Source organism: Anastrepha obliqua, chromosome 3 (genome assembly GCF_027943255.1).
Source record: "Anastrepha obliqua isolate idAnaObli1 chromosome 3, idAnaObli1_1.0, whole genome shotgun sequence".
NCBI classification, from domain to species: Eukaryota; Metazoa; Arthropoda; class Insecta; order Diptera; family Tephritidae; genus Anastrepha; species Anastrepha obliqua.
The window spans coordinates 57,451,328-57,465,432 of NC_072894.1; the positions used below are offsets into that span (position 1 = coordinate 57,451,328).

The 14,105-nt window shown below is 36.9% G+C and overlaps 1 protein-coding gene across 1 annotated transcript; it reads left to right on the forward strand.

The window, feature by feature from the left end:
• Positions 1-1,051: 1,051 nt before the first annotated feature.
• LOC129241529 (long-chain fatty acid transport protein 4-like) lies at positions 1,052-13,842 on the forward strand. Its single transcript, XM_054877919.1, has 5 exons — positions 1,052-1,545; positions 7,824-8,233; positions 8,313-8,933; positions 10,906-11,107; positions 12,842-13,842. The coding sequence occupies exons 1-5, from the start codon at positions 1,474-1,476 to the stop codon at positions 13,781-13,783; spliced, it is 2,247 nt and encodes a 748-aa protein (XP_054733894.1). The 5' UTR covers positions 1,052-1,473; the 3' UTR covers positions 13,784-13,842.
• The last annotated feature ends 263 nt before the right edge of the window (positions 13,843-14,105 follow it).

Genomic DNA, 14,105 nt, shown 5'->3' on the forward strand with positions numbered 1-14,105 from the left:
TATGACGGCTGATGAATTATTTTATGGCCCAGGAATAAATGACACAGTGTAAGTTATTAAATATTTCGTATAACTCTACATAAAGCGATAGCAAAACTTTAAATGCGTTTTTCTCAAAAACTATGTTTTTTGAACTGGTGATCACTGTAACTTAAAAACAGCTTGGTAGATTTTAATAAAATTTGTACAGCTTTGGAAAAACAGAAAAAACTCGTGCCTGATCAAAGGATTTTTTCCAAAATTTTCAATTTTTTTAAACAAATAATTGTCGTTTTTTTTCTCGAAAATCTGAAAAAAGTTCTTGAGGTCACCATATTGTTAATTTTGAAAAAAGCTTCGATAAGGCAGAAGATTATATCTTAATAAAACTAATTCCTCTTGTGCGATTGATTTTAGAAGCATCTCCAAGGACATGTGATGATCACCGCAAGGAACTTCTGGAGAAACGGGCTCCACATAAACAGTGATAACTTTTACAACTTACAACTTTTACTTTATTAATGCTATCTAAATATGATGCTATTTTTTATTTTTGTAAAATAAAGCAATGGACCACCAAAAAAAATTATAGAAAATCATTATTTTTTCGGGCCTCTGACTACCCCTAGCCCCATAAATAAAGTAAAGCAAAAAATTAATAAATAGTCAATATTTGCAATATGTACTAGCGCAAATGCACAAATCATAATGGATAAGCAGAAAACATTTGATGTTTGACAGTGACTGTCATATCAGTTATTATTTTGTTTCTTAAGTTTTAAGTCAAAATCTCATTATTTTCTTGATTCCACCGAGAACCGGTTAGTAAAGCCGTCGAATAGTCGATCACCCTATCATTTGATACTTATGTACTCGTATGTGCTTTTATGTTGCGGAACTCAACGCGCTGATCAGTTAAGACGAAAGCTGCATGCAAGCTTTATAAACTGCGACAGTTGAGCGGCCACTGGAATCAGTGTGAGCATGTGTGTATGCAAGTTTGTACTTGAAATCACATATCGCCGCACTGGCTCCCATGTCGATCGGCTAGCTTCAATGCATCGGTGAACGCAGCAGCGAATGGAGGTGAATTTTGTGAGTTTCAAACGCCGACCGCGTTATCTGTGACAAAGCTAAAAGTGAAATCGTGCAAAGCGGACCATCAACAGAGATAAATATTTAACTACAGCATCAGAGTTTTGTTACCATAAACACAGTGCCAATTATAAGTTATTACATTATTTACGGCTATGCGACTAGTACAAATTCCAGGCGATGTAGCATGAACTTTGCTTTAAATTTGTTTTGAATCAACGAGAATTATAATTTGCTAAATGGCTTAAGCATTCAATTAAACAACTACAGTGGTGAAGTGAAGCTTTAATGACTGTAACTAATGTAAAATAAAGTTAACAGTTTGAATATTTAAACGAGTGTACATTTCGTGGCCATATTTTATTTGAAACTTATGTGCATTAACTAGACAGTGGCACCATGAGTGCTGCATTTGAAGAAGGGTCACGCATAGTGAACGCTGCAGATAAATTGGATACCGCCAATGGAAAAGTAAGCTGAAATTATACGAAATTTACGTGTGTTTACAGCGGGTTCAATTAGCGGTAAACGCATTCATATTTGCGCATAAGATGCAGTCTTAGGTGTACATAGATGAGTGTATGCATGTATTTTTTTGTGTGTGTGCAAAACAAAGGAACCTTACTTTGTGTAATGGTGAAGGCGAATTTTGTGGTGTCCCACTTAAAATGATTATATGTGCGAACATGTATGTATGTGCATATGTATGTAGGTATGTATAAGTGTCTTACTATAGGTTCACCAAAGTCGGCATGCGAGTACATACATACATATCTATATGCAGGTTACAGGTGAATATATTTACATACCCATACATATGTGTATATATATAATATTTCTCTAGGTAGCGCATAAACATATTTCACATTCATACATATGCACATGTGCACATACATACTCGCATGCTAAAATGCTCTTATAATTGATGTACCAAACAAGTTTTTGTTTCTGCAATACCAAAGTCCTACACACATGGCTACATATCGAACGGTGGCCTTTAAAACTCTGTAACTTAAAATCGTTTCTATATCTAAACTTAGTTTTCATCGAGCGAACAAAATGTTATAGATAAAATTTAAAAAATGTACGAAATTTGCTAACACAGAGTTGTGCACTTTCATATATTTGCTACTATTAAATATTTTATGTTTTCCAGTTATGCTCATTTAGTGATTAGTGCGCAGTGTGTATATTTCCTCCAAATAACCAGTTCACTGGGATTAAAAAAAATTGAGTCCAGAGTGCAGCAACAAATTAAGAGCAGCTTTCAATATAATCATCTCGCATCATTTCGTACAGTACTTATTTTCAATTTAAAAATGGTTAATTGTTTTTGTAATTAAGCCGAATAATATATTGATATATATTTAGTTAAATCTATACTTGTTATTTTATGATTTTATAATTAGTATTTTCAATTGTTTTTAAAAATTGATCCTCCCCTCGTTTCGAGTCTGTCTTCACCAGCAGGCGATCGTTGCAGAATATTCAAAATTCATTTGAATGCTTTGTAAAATACGAAATGCAAAATTATTTACTTCGAGCGGTGACTTTATTGCAAAAGGGTAAATTAGTTAGGCATTACGTATAACCTCTCAGTGCAATGTAGTACACGACGAAAAAGAATAGGAATATAAAACAAGCGAAGAAATGCCTAAGCTTTAATTTATTTACTCGTACTGGTGCATATTTTTACTGAAATATCGCGCTTTTGACTAAAACAGACATAACAAAGAAAACGTTTTTTCAACTCGCTTCTCAGCCACAAATGCTTATATCTCCGCGTGAATATCCCAAACGTAGTTTGAGCAAGTTTTTTCTACTTTTCGCATTCAATTTTTAATAATAATAATATTTAAGCCCATAAAGTGCCCGCCACCCGCCCAACCGGCACGAGAGGCGCAGTCCGCATGACGTACGAATAATTTTTGTCTTGACGCCGTGCCAAGAAAGGCAAGAGTTTGTTAAGCGTAGAGATCTAAAACTGTTCAGCTCCAAAAAAATTCCTCAGATATGTAGGTAAAGGTAAATGTATAGGCATTTTTAAGCAAAAGCTTGCACAGCAATGTAAAGGGTTTTCCAATAACAGGTGTTAATTTGAATAACCCACTATCTCGATACTCGTAAATGAGTCACTTAGATGTCACTTTTGAAGCTGTCATTTTTTGATATTTGACAATTAGAAACTACGCCATTAATAAAAATGAAACGATACACGCTTAAATAACGCATTGCAATTATTAAAATTCACTATAAAAATGGTGAAAATTTGGCAGATACGATTCGTAAATATAGCTGTTGTAGTCGAAAGTGAAGAAACCCCTGGTTTGTCCATTTCTCGTCGTTCTTCGGAATCAGGAATTCCACAAACATCATTACACCGTATTTTTTATAAAGAGATGGATCTTAAAAATCCATTTAACACAAGAACTCAAGCCGGCCGATCATCAACAATGTCGTGTCTTTGCTGATTAGGTCGTTGAAATGCATGCAAATGATCCGGAATTCCACTTCGGTGGCTTCGTCGACAAGCAAAATTAAACTGGAACAACAGTTACGGTGAATGGATTGCGCTATCGAGAGATGATTAACGATTTTTTATGGCCGGAATTGGATGGTATTGATCTGGACAACGTTTATTTTCAACTGGACGGCGCTACGTGCCACACAAGCAACGAAACCATTAATGGAATATCAAAATAAAACCTCTTATTGGGAAACCCTTTATATCTTTAGGCATCACTTGCATGCAAATAGCGGCGATAGTGCAGCGTAAGTTTTAATTTGCAGCCAGACTCTTATAGCGCTCTAACTGTTATGACATATTAATGAAGGCATATCTACTTATAAATATCCAATAAACGCATTCTCTAACCATAGAGAAAGGTGTGATCTCGCATTAGATTTCTTGTTTCTCGAATCCAAAAACAAGCTAAGAAAACTATTTTATATTTTGTTTAATAATCTAATAAGAGAAAGATAGAAAATCTTTAGAAATGTCTTGCTGAGAGAGAGTTTTCGATGGCAATGATAGATTAATCAAAGAACAAAAAAGTTTTGAAATAATTGTGTGTAAAAATTGTAAGCGAAAAACAAATTAATTGCTGAAAAGCATTAGCACTAATAATTATTATATAAATTAATAAATAAATTAATCAAAGAGTAAATAGATAAGTTGTGAACATGCTATTTATTGGGCATAGCGTCAGAAATAAGCTAACTCCTCCAAAACTGAATTTTTTTTTGTTATGACGAAAAGTTCCAGGAATATGCCACCAAATATGAGAACTATCAACTTTATCATAAAACATTTTTTCGCTGTTTCTAGGTAGAACATAGGGCCCATGTGAAATGCTTGAAAAAAGTTGTTTATATGTAGATTTGTTGGCTTAGTATACTTTCCCCTCTCTCGCGCAGGGCTAGGGATAAACGCGAAAAAACGGTCATGATACTTTTTACCAGGGAGTATAAGGTCTCGGCGTGGAACCTCTCGAAGCTAGGCGATAACGAACTACTTCTCAAAGATCATGCAAGGCATCTCGGAGTAATACTGGATAGTTAAATGCTTTGGAAGCGCAATGTTGAGAAAAAGGTGAAAAAGGCCAGTAACGCATTGTACGCATCTAAACGAATGCGGGGCGTTATTGGGGCCTATCACTCTCACTGATGGATTGGTGCTACACGGCAGTAGTTAGACCGATATTGCTGTACGGGGCCTTAGAATGGTGAACTGTGACAAGAAAGCTGACATACTTAATGCCACTGAAAAGGATTCAGCGACTCGCAGCTCTGTGCATAACAGGAGCAATGAAAACGGCTATAACGGCGGCGCTGGAAATGATACTCAGCGAGCCACCTATTGACCTTATGGCGGAAGATCTGGCAGCGAAATCCAAGGGAGGCTAGTGGCTGCAGGAATATTCTCTTGTAGAACCTTCGGACATAGCTCAATAGGAAAGAGGAGTTCATGTCCAAAAATGTTCAACGGAGCAGGGAGGCCATATAAAGGCTAGCCGCATATCTATTGGGTATCTGGTCACAAAGGCAGTATGGGAAGCGGAATAGTAGACGAGATAGCATAAAGTGCTGTTAGGCTACCATTTGAACAAGATAATGACTTACTAAAACCGCTAAATACAATATACAACGAAATGGATAACTACATGAAAAGCAAGTGGAAGCTAGGTGGACTAGGTATATATTATACTATATAAAGCGGCCAGTGTTTTTTATGTCCATTCTTTATAAAACCAATACAGGTATATGGAGAACTGTTTTAAGGCAAAGGGTACATCAAGTTATTTACAACACCAACAAAAGCGTGATTTTGCGTCAAAAACTCGAACAAATTTAGATGTCTGCAAATACCCATGGTCGACGACGAAATCAAAAAAAAAAAAAAAAATAGCTGCAAAAAATACCTTAAACATTCCAGATGCACCTGAATTCTTGTTCCACTGCTCTATGGCGCACAATCGGCATACCACGCCTAGAATGAAGAGATCGCCGCGCATAAGATGGAGATACGTAGATCAAAACGAGCCCACGCAACGGGCTAACAAACACCTAAATTCGAGTAGGATTTAAAAACTTACTGTTAGGATTTAATTTAGCTATAAGCGATTCAGTTATAAACCATTTTAAAATTAAGCACGAAATTTCGAAAGAAGGTTAACTGGAACAGACGTTTGACGTTTTTTGTTTGTTTAGTACTTCTTAATAGTTTTTGAATTATCTAGTGTTTTATTTTTGTATGTATGTATGTGTATAATTATTATACAAATAATAAACCTTTTTCTTGAGTGTATCATTCGCCCAATTTCAATGAAACCTTACGCCGATTTGAAGAAAGCGACTTCCTTAAGTGAAGAAATGTTAATAGCGATATTTAACCAACGTGGCATCTGAAATGTGAAACAAACTGAAATCCAATCTATCTCTTAAACCGATTAAGCTAGAGAACTGTAACCTGGCATCTCTCATGCGAACTGAAACCTAGTTACATAGTATAGTTCAACTGAAATTGATAAAACCTATTACTTACAGTTAGGAATGTTATTGGCCAAATTTTCGATCACGGAAAATACTGGCATAAATTGATAGAGAACGACCGAATTTCGGCTTAGAATTCGGCCATATATGGTATACAACCAAAAAAGTTCAGTTTGGCTTGGAAAAAAAACCCAAATTTTGGCAGAACTCTTAGTATTTGTAACATTTTTTTAATATTGGGATCAAAGCCCATATTTTATGTTAAAACATGCTCCTCCATCGAGTGTGGCTAACAAGTTTGGTATTTCTACCAACCTATATACTGTTTTGCTCTTTTATTAACAAAAATATGGGATTTTTAAAGTCATTGCTTATTTATTACATTAGCTCTTGAACATGTTGAGTTCGGTTTCAGTTTGGACTTAAAAATCGATATTCCTTCATTAGTGTGCCTCCCAAGAGAATTAGCGGTTTTTCCACCTGAATTATTTATTAATTATATTCTATTTTAATACAATACCTTTATACAATAATTATTAAAAATGTGTTCAAACAAATCGATTAAGATATAGATGAGTTTAAAAGTTTAAAGGTGTACTTACCGAGCTTAAAAATTGTATCAACGGAATCAAAATAATGAGATTTTTATACTACTTTTGACTTTTTTGGAAGATAGGTTTAAGTGACACTTACCCGATCAAGATTTAGATTTCTCAGACATCATAGAAAATTTATTTTTTGCCTTTTTTACTGAAGTTATAAAGAATAGAAAAAATATCTCATTACATTCACTTCTTTAACAAAATTTTTAGACATTTGTATGCACAGCAGTTATGAGGTAGCCGTAGGTCTTCGTTCAACTGCTGCATTTCTGTATGCATACTACTAACGACCGTATTATTAAGCCTTGAGCCATTAGCGAAGTTAGCCACTGGCCCTGGGTCAAGGTCTTTTGACTTAAAACAACGTGTGGGAGAAGTGCCCCTACTTCCGTTCCTAAAATGAGAACTTCGTATTAGACATCTGATGTCTTGTTCTAGCCAAAAGAGAACCTTGTATCAAATACGAGATTGTTCTTATGCAGGAAAAAAAAAACTTTCGTCAAAAGTGGCACACGCAATCGTCGCTCGATTCGTAAGACAAGGGGTTAACTTTACACAAATCTTTCTAGGATTCCTATGGAAAATCTATCTTCAAAGCAGAGCCGTTGAGCGGTATAATTTAGCTTCCTTCCAAGAATTTTTGAGTGCCCACATTTGAAATTTTCCACGTATTTATGCTAATTTCATTGTAACTTTTGGGTGAGAATATTAAGGAAGGAATGTTGGTGAAGAATTTAGGTTATACCAAATAAAGATATAAATTACTTTAACAGATTTGTGCAAGCTAACAGATGGTTGGAATAGGGCTTGTAAATAGGTCTTCAGTGAGACACCAGAAAGTGTCATATTGTCTAGGATCTCCCTACATTGCAACTATCTAAATACATACCTACCTATCAGAACTTTATCTTTACTTAAGAAAATAAGCAATGAAAGAAAGTAAGTTTGAAGGAGACTATCGATTATGTGCCTTTGTAAAATAAATGTTTGAACCTATAAGTTAAGCTTTGTAAGTTAAATGAAAACTTAAAACGACGCTCAAACTATTTGTGAATACTTTTGCTTTAAATTATATGCAACATTAAAAAAAAAATTGATTCAGCCTTTTAAAAACTGCCACTAATTTTTCTACATCCTTACTACCATTACCAACAGGCCATTGAAAAAGGTCAGCCGCCGTGTACGGGGTATGAAGAAGGGAATTCTAAAAGCAGTGAGAAAGAGCAATACGCAGTTCATACGACCATTAACATTGATGAGGACCAGAAGAACCATATTAATGAAAACCATCAACAAAGGTGCAGCAATGGAATGAAACCAAACCACTCCACAATACTTACAAAACAACAACACACAACTTGTAAAGCGCATTCGAAGACCAAACAGAGAATACTTGTAACGCTTACAATAAGCATAACAGTAACTGTTGTTGTGCTGCTGTGGTATTTCTTCGGTTGGCTGAGCGGCGTGCCGGCAATGTTCGCTGCTATATTTGTTATGATGTTGGTGATAGTAGGATGGCGTTGGTTCTATATTGCCGCCATGACGTCCAAACGTGATATTGTGTAAGTTGTATTTTTATTTTATTTCATTTCATTTTTTGTTAGTTTCCTTTGCTTTAATATTTTTACTTGATTTTTTTAGTGCATTGTGTGCCTACATACGGCTGCTTTTGCTTATAAAGAGATGTGAGCGAAGGAATTTATCCATAGGCGATATATTTCAAAAGAATGTGGAAAACCATCCTGATAAACTGGCCATTATTAGCGAGACACAGTCGTGGACATTTCTACAACTAAATGAGTTCTCCAATCGAATTGCCGATATATTTAACAGTCACGGCTATAAAAAAGGTGATGTGGTTGGTTTAATGTTGGAAAATCGCGCAGACTACATTGGCCTCTGGTTGGGTCTCTCAAAATGTGGGATCATAACCGCTCTTATCAACACCAACTTGAAGGGACCATCATTGCTGCACAGCATCACAGTGGCTAAATGCGCAGCTCTTATATATGGTGAAGATTTTGTTGATGCAATTGAAAGTATAGCGACTGATATTACTGCAAAATTCTACCAATTTAATAATGAAATAAGTAAGCCAGTAAGACATTCAGCAGAGGACTTGGCCACTTTGCTACACTCATCTACACACGACAATCCGCTACCCAGCTCAGCGCAACATCCAAATCACCACGATAAATTGATGTACATTTACACCTCTGGCACAACTGGCTTACCAAAAGCGGCAGTAATTTCTCATTCAAGGTATTATAAGGGAAATTCATCTATTTGTACTCTTGAAATTACTTATAAGAGAGCAGTTACTAATTAAGTGAAATAACCTGAATTTTCTAATGCCGTGATGCCAGGTTATTTGCACTTTTTTGTGACCTGTCCCAGTACTGTGCAAATGTATAAATTTTTTTACCGACCGTTGTTCACCCCGCAAGTAAGATGCCATCTTCATAAAATTTTGGATAGGGTATAAAATAGGGCCACTAAATAAAATATTCACTCACAACTCCCAACCAGTGGGATAGGAAAATAATTCTTTCCACTTGGCCAAAATATATTTGAGTGTACTCTGAAACTGACCGCTGACTTTCATAAATATTACGATCCCGGCGCCACCTTTAGAGTTGCAATTACTTTAGCTACTGGCAAAAGTCCCGCCGAATTGAGGTCAGTTGTTGCAGAGATTAAATAGACCAACATTCAGACAGCAAAGTTTTCCAAAATTACTTTAATATATTTACACTACTTACATCCTACACAGTTATTATTAGAGTTAGCGCGTGGCGAATAGATGAAGCAACTGGTATAAATGAACATACATTGGCAACGCTGGGATAGAGCTGCCTTAAATTACATCTGCTTGTAAGATATTTAGTTATACCAGTTTAATGAGGTATAACCGTACTCGCTAGCGGCGAATCTTACTCGATAACTATTATTATTCTTGCTTAGCACAGGGTAGTTCATATAGTGTTCTTGTTTTTTTGTTATTTCGAGAGTGACTGCTCTTTTCCCATACAAAATCTTTATAAGATCATTATCCGCGGAACGGTAAGAATCGCTTTACGCTTGAAAAACTTTGAGAAATATTGTTTAAATATTGGTCAACGATTATGCTTGAAAAAATCATATTTTTTTGGCGCAGCGCGTTTGCATCTTTGCGGCTATACAGGGTTGCCAATATTCGACGGACCCATCTGGCAACCCTGTACTTTTTGACAGAAACGTCAGATCGCTTAATGACATACCTCGTTGGAGGCGTCAGTCCAAGCAGATTTTTGCCATGGAACAGTACACGCTACGCAAGCGCTCCCAAATTGTTGAAATTTACATTCAACAAAAGAAGTCAATTGTATAAAAAATTAAATAATGTGAAAAGTGCGCCTTCTAAGAACCATTAAACGTTTGTACGAAAGGTTTCCGACTGGTGATGCTCTTTCTAATCCAAAGAGGTCAAATCAAAACCGACCAAAGCGTCGCCAAGGACATCCCAAAATCGCCGTTCTCAGCAGTTGGGCATTGCTCGGACCACTTTACAACGAATTACCTGCATTGATTTGCATTTATTCCCGTATAAGATTGAATTGACGCAAAGATTGTTGCCTGCGGACAAACCTCGTCGATTGGAATGGGCCCAAAGAGCCATCGAAATCCGTCGGGTGCGTCGAATATGGGCAACCCTGTATTTAAAGTAAAACTGCCGCATCCGCACGTGATTGGCGAGAAGTAAATACATCCTGTGAGAGTGGCATCATTGCCCCATTTTTCTTTGAAAATGGTGTTCGGAGCGCCATTTCGATTAATGATGAGCGCTGCGGATATGTATGTAATGATAAACGAATTTTTACGCCGAAAGTTAAAGATATGAACCTATATGTTATTTGGTTTTAGAAGAATGGCGCGCCACACACACCTGACAAATGTTAAAGATGATATAAAACAAAGTAACGTCTAGGAATTATTCACTACTGACGTCGCTTTCACTTTCACTAGGCGTTACTTTTGGAATACCCTTTTTTATGTAGATAAAAAATATTTTTTTTACAGAATTATACAATAATTGACTGCGAGATTATAGTACTTTTATATCAGAATATGAGCACAGCAAAACACCGTTGTGAAAATCTTCAACCAATTCTTTGACCTAATCAACTCTAATCTAGAAATACTAAAAATTGTATATATATATTACTTACATTGATTTTTGAATTTTTATTTGCAGATATATATTCATTGCAGCTGGTATTCATTACGCTCTGAATTTTAAAAACAAAGATGTATATTACACCCCGCTACCACTGTACCATACAGCTGGTGGCGTTATGAGTATGGGGCAGGCCTTACTTTTTGGCTCTACTGTTGTTATTCGGAAAAAATTCTCAGCTTCGGGATATTTTGCTGACTGTGTTCGTTTTAATTGCACGGTAAGCCCGGAAGTAATTCATTTTTAAACCAAGCTTAAGAACCCATCCGCTTATCATCAAATGCTAAATGAGCTCAAATCGCATTTCATATTGTAATTTCACGAGAAAGCATTGGTAAAACTTTTAATGTTAAGATATCTGCCTAGCATCTTTTTCTGTCCAGCTTCCCCTGCAGAAGTTATAAGGAGTAAAAAATAATGGGATTGCTTAATTACTTTCTAAGACTTTGTCAAGGGATGTACCCTATGATCAAAAAGTACCGGGAATGTTTAATTAACTGTTTTCTTCGATTGTCAAGGCGTAGTGCACCAAAAGTACCTTCTATCGGGTCAGGCAGTCAATAAAGAATATTATTTATCAATTTTGAAGCGTTTGAGAGATGCTGTACGTTGCAAATGGCCGGAAATGTGGGCAAACAATTCGTGGATTTTGCATGATGATAACGCGCCATCGCACCGAGACCAAATTGTGCTGGGTTATTTACCCAAACACCAAGTAAATGGCCCCGTGCGACTTCTCTTCGTTTCCCAAGTTGAATGCGATGAAGTAGCTGAAGGCCATCCCTTCGTCGGCCTACCAGGGGTGCATGGAGGGCTGGGATAAACGTTGGCACATGTGTGGTGCTTCAGGCGGGTCATATTTTGAAGGAGATAAAATGAAATTGCTGAACTTGAACTCTGTTTTGTTTTATTTAAACATTCCCGGTATTTTCTGATTATAGGGTAGCTAAAGAAATTCAAACATTCAGGGTCACGTTTCTTCATTTCTTAGACGGAGATAACTAAATTGGAACGTCGGAGCTCCTAAATTTGAAATGGCATAGTAATACAAATGCTTAACAAGACAGCATATTGACTCAATTGAGAGTTCCGTAGTATCAAATCTATAGCTACAGCATATTAATATAATATCTGGGTGCCCAAGCGAGAGCCCACTTGGACAAAGAAACAAATTCATTCATGGTTGTGCCATACAGAGTGGAAAAACAGAACAAAACCGAACGGGGGGGGGATGAAAAGGCTTTGGATTGGAGAATGATGACCAAACGGGGACTAGTTACATGCGTTAACCGCTTCAAGCTCCTGATAAAACTAACCAGGTGCGTAAAGTTTAAACCTGCTATATCCACAGGTGTATCAAAAAAGGGAGAACCCATATAACTAAATCTTAGCTCGACGAGAGCAGGGCAGATGAATAGAAGGTGCTAAGATGACATCCCTACCAAATTTGAGAGCTATGGCTTTGTTAGCCTCAAAAGTTCCCTCGAGCGCCCCCGATCTACCCGTGGCCAGAAGGATTTCTCTGCGCACTAAGACAGCGCTCACTGAGTTAATGCTAGGCCAATCCTTCTAGAAGCAAACCACAGGTTCTCAAGAGAACCCCATTCGGAACGCCGTTTTGCGGTAAAACCTCCTCGAGGCACTCTGTCTCGCCAGCTCGTCCGCCTAGCATTTTCCCACTATGCCACTGTGACCGGAGACCCAAAGCCTAATATCAAAGTAATCATGTATTAGTACAAATTTCAGGCACTGCGTTGCTTATTCAAAAATGGCTCAAGAGATTAGACACTTCGTCAAGAATGAAACTATCAATGCTTTAAGAAGTTGGGAAGAGAATTCTGGTCTGAAGTATATTTCGATCTGAGCACTACCAAATATTTTGTTTGGCCCCACTATTTTACTATACCGATATCTTATATATTTTTTTATTTCTCTTTTGTACGTATGCTTTCAGATTGCCCAATACATAGGCGAAATGGCCAGATATATCTTAGCCACACCACCGTCTGAACTCGACCGAAAGCACAAAATTCGTATGGTCTTTGGCAATGGTTTGCGTCCGCAAATTTGGCCACGTTTTGTGGAACGCTTCAATATTCCAAAAGTGGGCGAGTTCTATGGTGCCACTGAGGGCAATGCCAACATAATGAACAATGACAATACTGTCGGCGCCATTGGCTTTATTTCTCGCATAATTCCACAAATATATCCAATATCTATTATAAAAGCTGATCCAGATACGGGTGAACTCATTCGTGGCGCAGATGGTTTTTGTCAACGCTGTGAACCAGGCGAGTGCGGAGTATTTATTGGCAGAATCATAAAAGGCAATCCCTCTCGCGAGTTTCTGGGATATGTGGATGAGAATGCCTCAACGAAGAAAATTGCGCGCGATGTATTTAAAAAGGGTGATATGGCATTTCTCTCTGGTGATCTACTGACGTCTGATGAACGCGGTTACCTATTCTTTATGGATCGGACAGGCGACACATTTCGTTGGAAAGGAGAAAACGTATCAACTAGTGAGGTAGAAGCGCAGGTTAGTAATGTTACCAGCTATAAGGACACAATTGTCTACGGCGTAACGATACCGCAAACAGAGGGAAGAGCTGGAATGGCTGCCATTTACGATCCAGAGCGGCAGGTAGAGCTTGAGCGTTTCACAGAGGATATATCTAAGATGCTGCCTGCGTATGCTAGACCGCAATTCATAAGATTTTTAACTAAAATTGATCTCACTGGCACATACAAATTGCGCAAAGTTGATCTGCAAAAAGAAGGTTACAACCCTAATGTTATTAAGGATGCTCTTTATTATCAAACGAATTCAGGGCACTATGAATTACTTACTAGTGAAATTTTTGAAAAAATAAACAGAGGGGAAATTCGATTTTAGTTAAAAAATTCAGCTAGTTTCATAAGCAAATACGCACATATTTTCCATTGTTCTCAAATAAAACATTTTCTAGATTTTTAACCGAATATTTTTGTTTCATTTATTTGTTTTTTTGAGTAATTTTGAATGGCTGTAGTTTTAAAATAATTTAAAGAGGGATTACATTAAAACTTCTTTTCGAGCACTTAAATTGGCCTATCGAAAAACCTTTTCAATCAGAGAAAACATCTTGATAGAGTACCTCAAAAAACAACACAAAAACGGATTAAATCAATGAGAATTTAATGGAACCATCATTCGTATCAAAAATGTGATTATTAGA

Coding starts and splice junctions, on each gene's coding strand:
- LOC129241529 (XM_054877919.1), top strand. CDS start 1,474: ATGAGTGCTGCATTTGAAGAAGGGTCACGCATAGTGAACGCTGCAGAT. Junction 1,546..7,823: donor TGGATACCGCCAATGGAAAA/GTAAGCTGAAAT, acceptor CATTACCAACAG/GCCATTGAAAAAGGTCAGCC. Junction 11,108..12,841: donor GTGTTCGTTTTAATTGCACG/GTAAGCCCGGAA, acceptor GTATGCTTTCAG/ATTGCCCAATACATAGGCGA.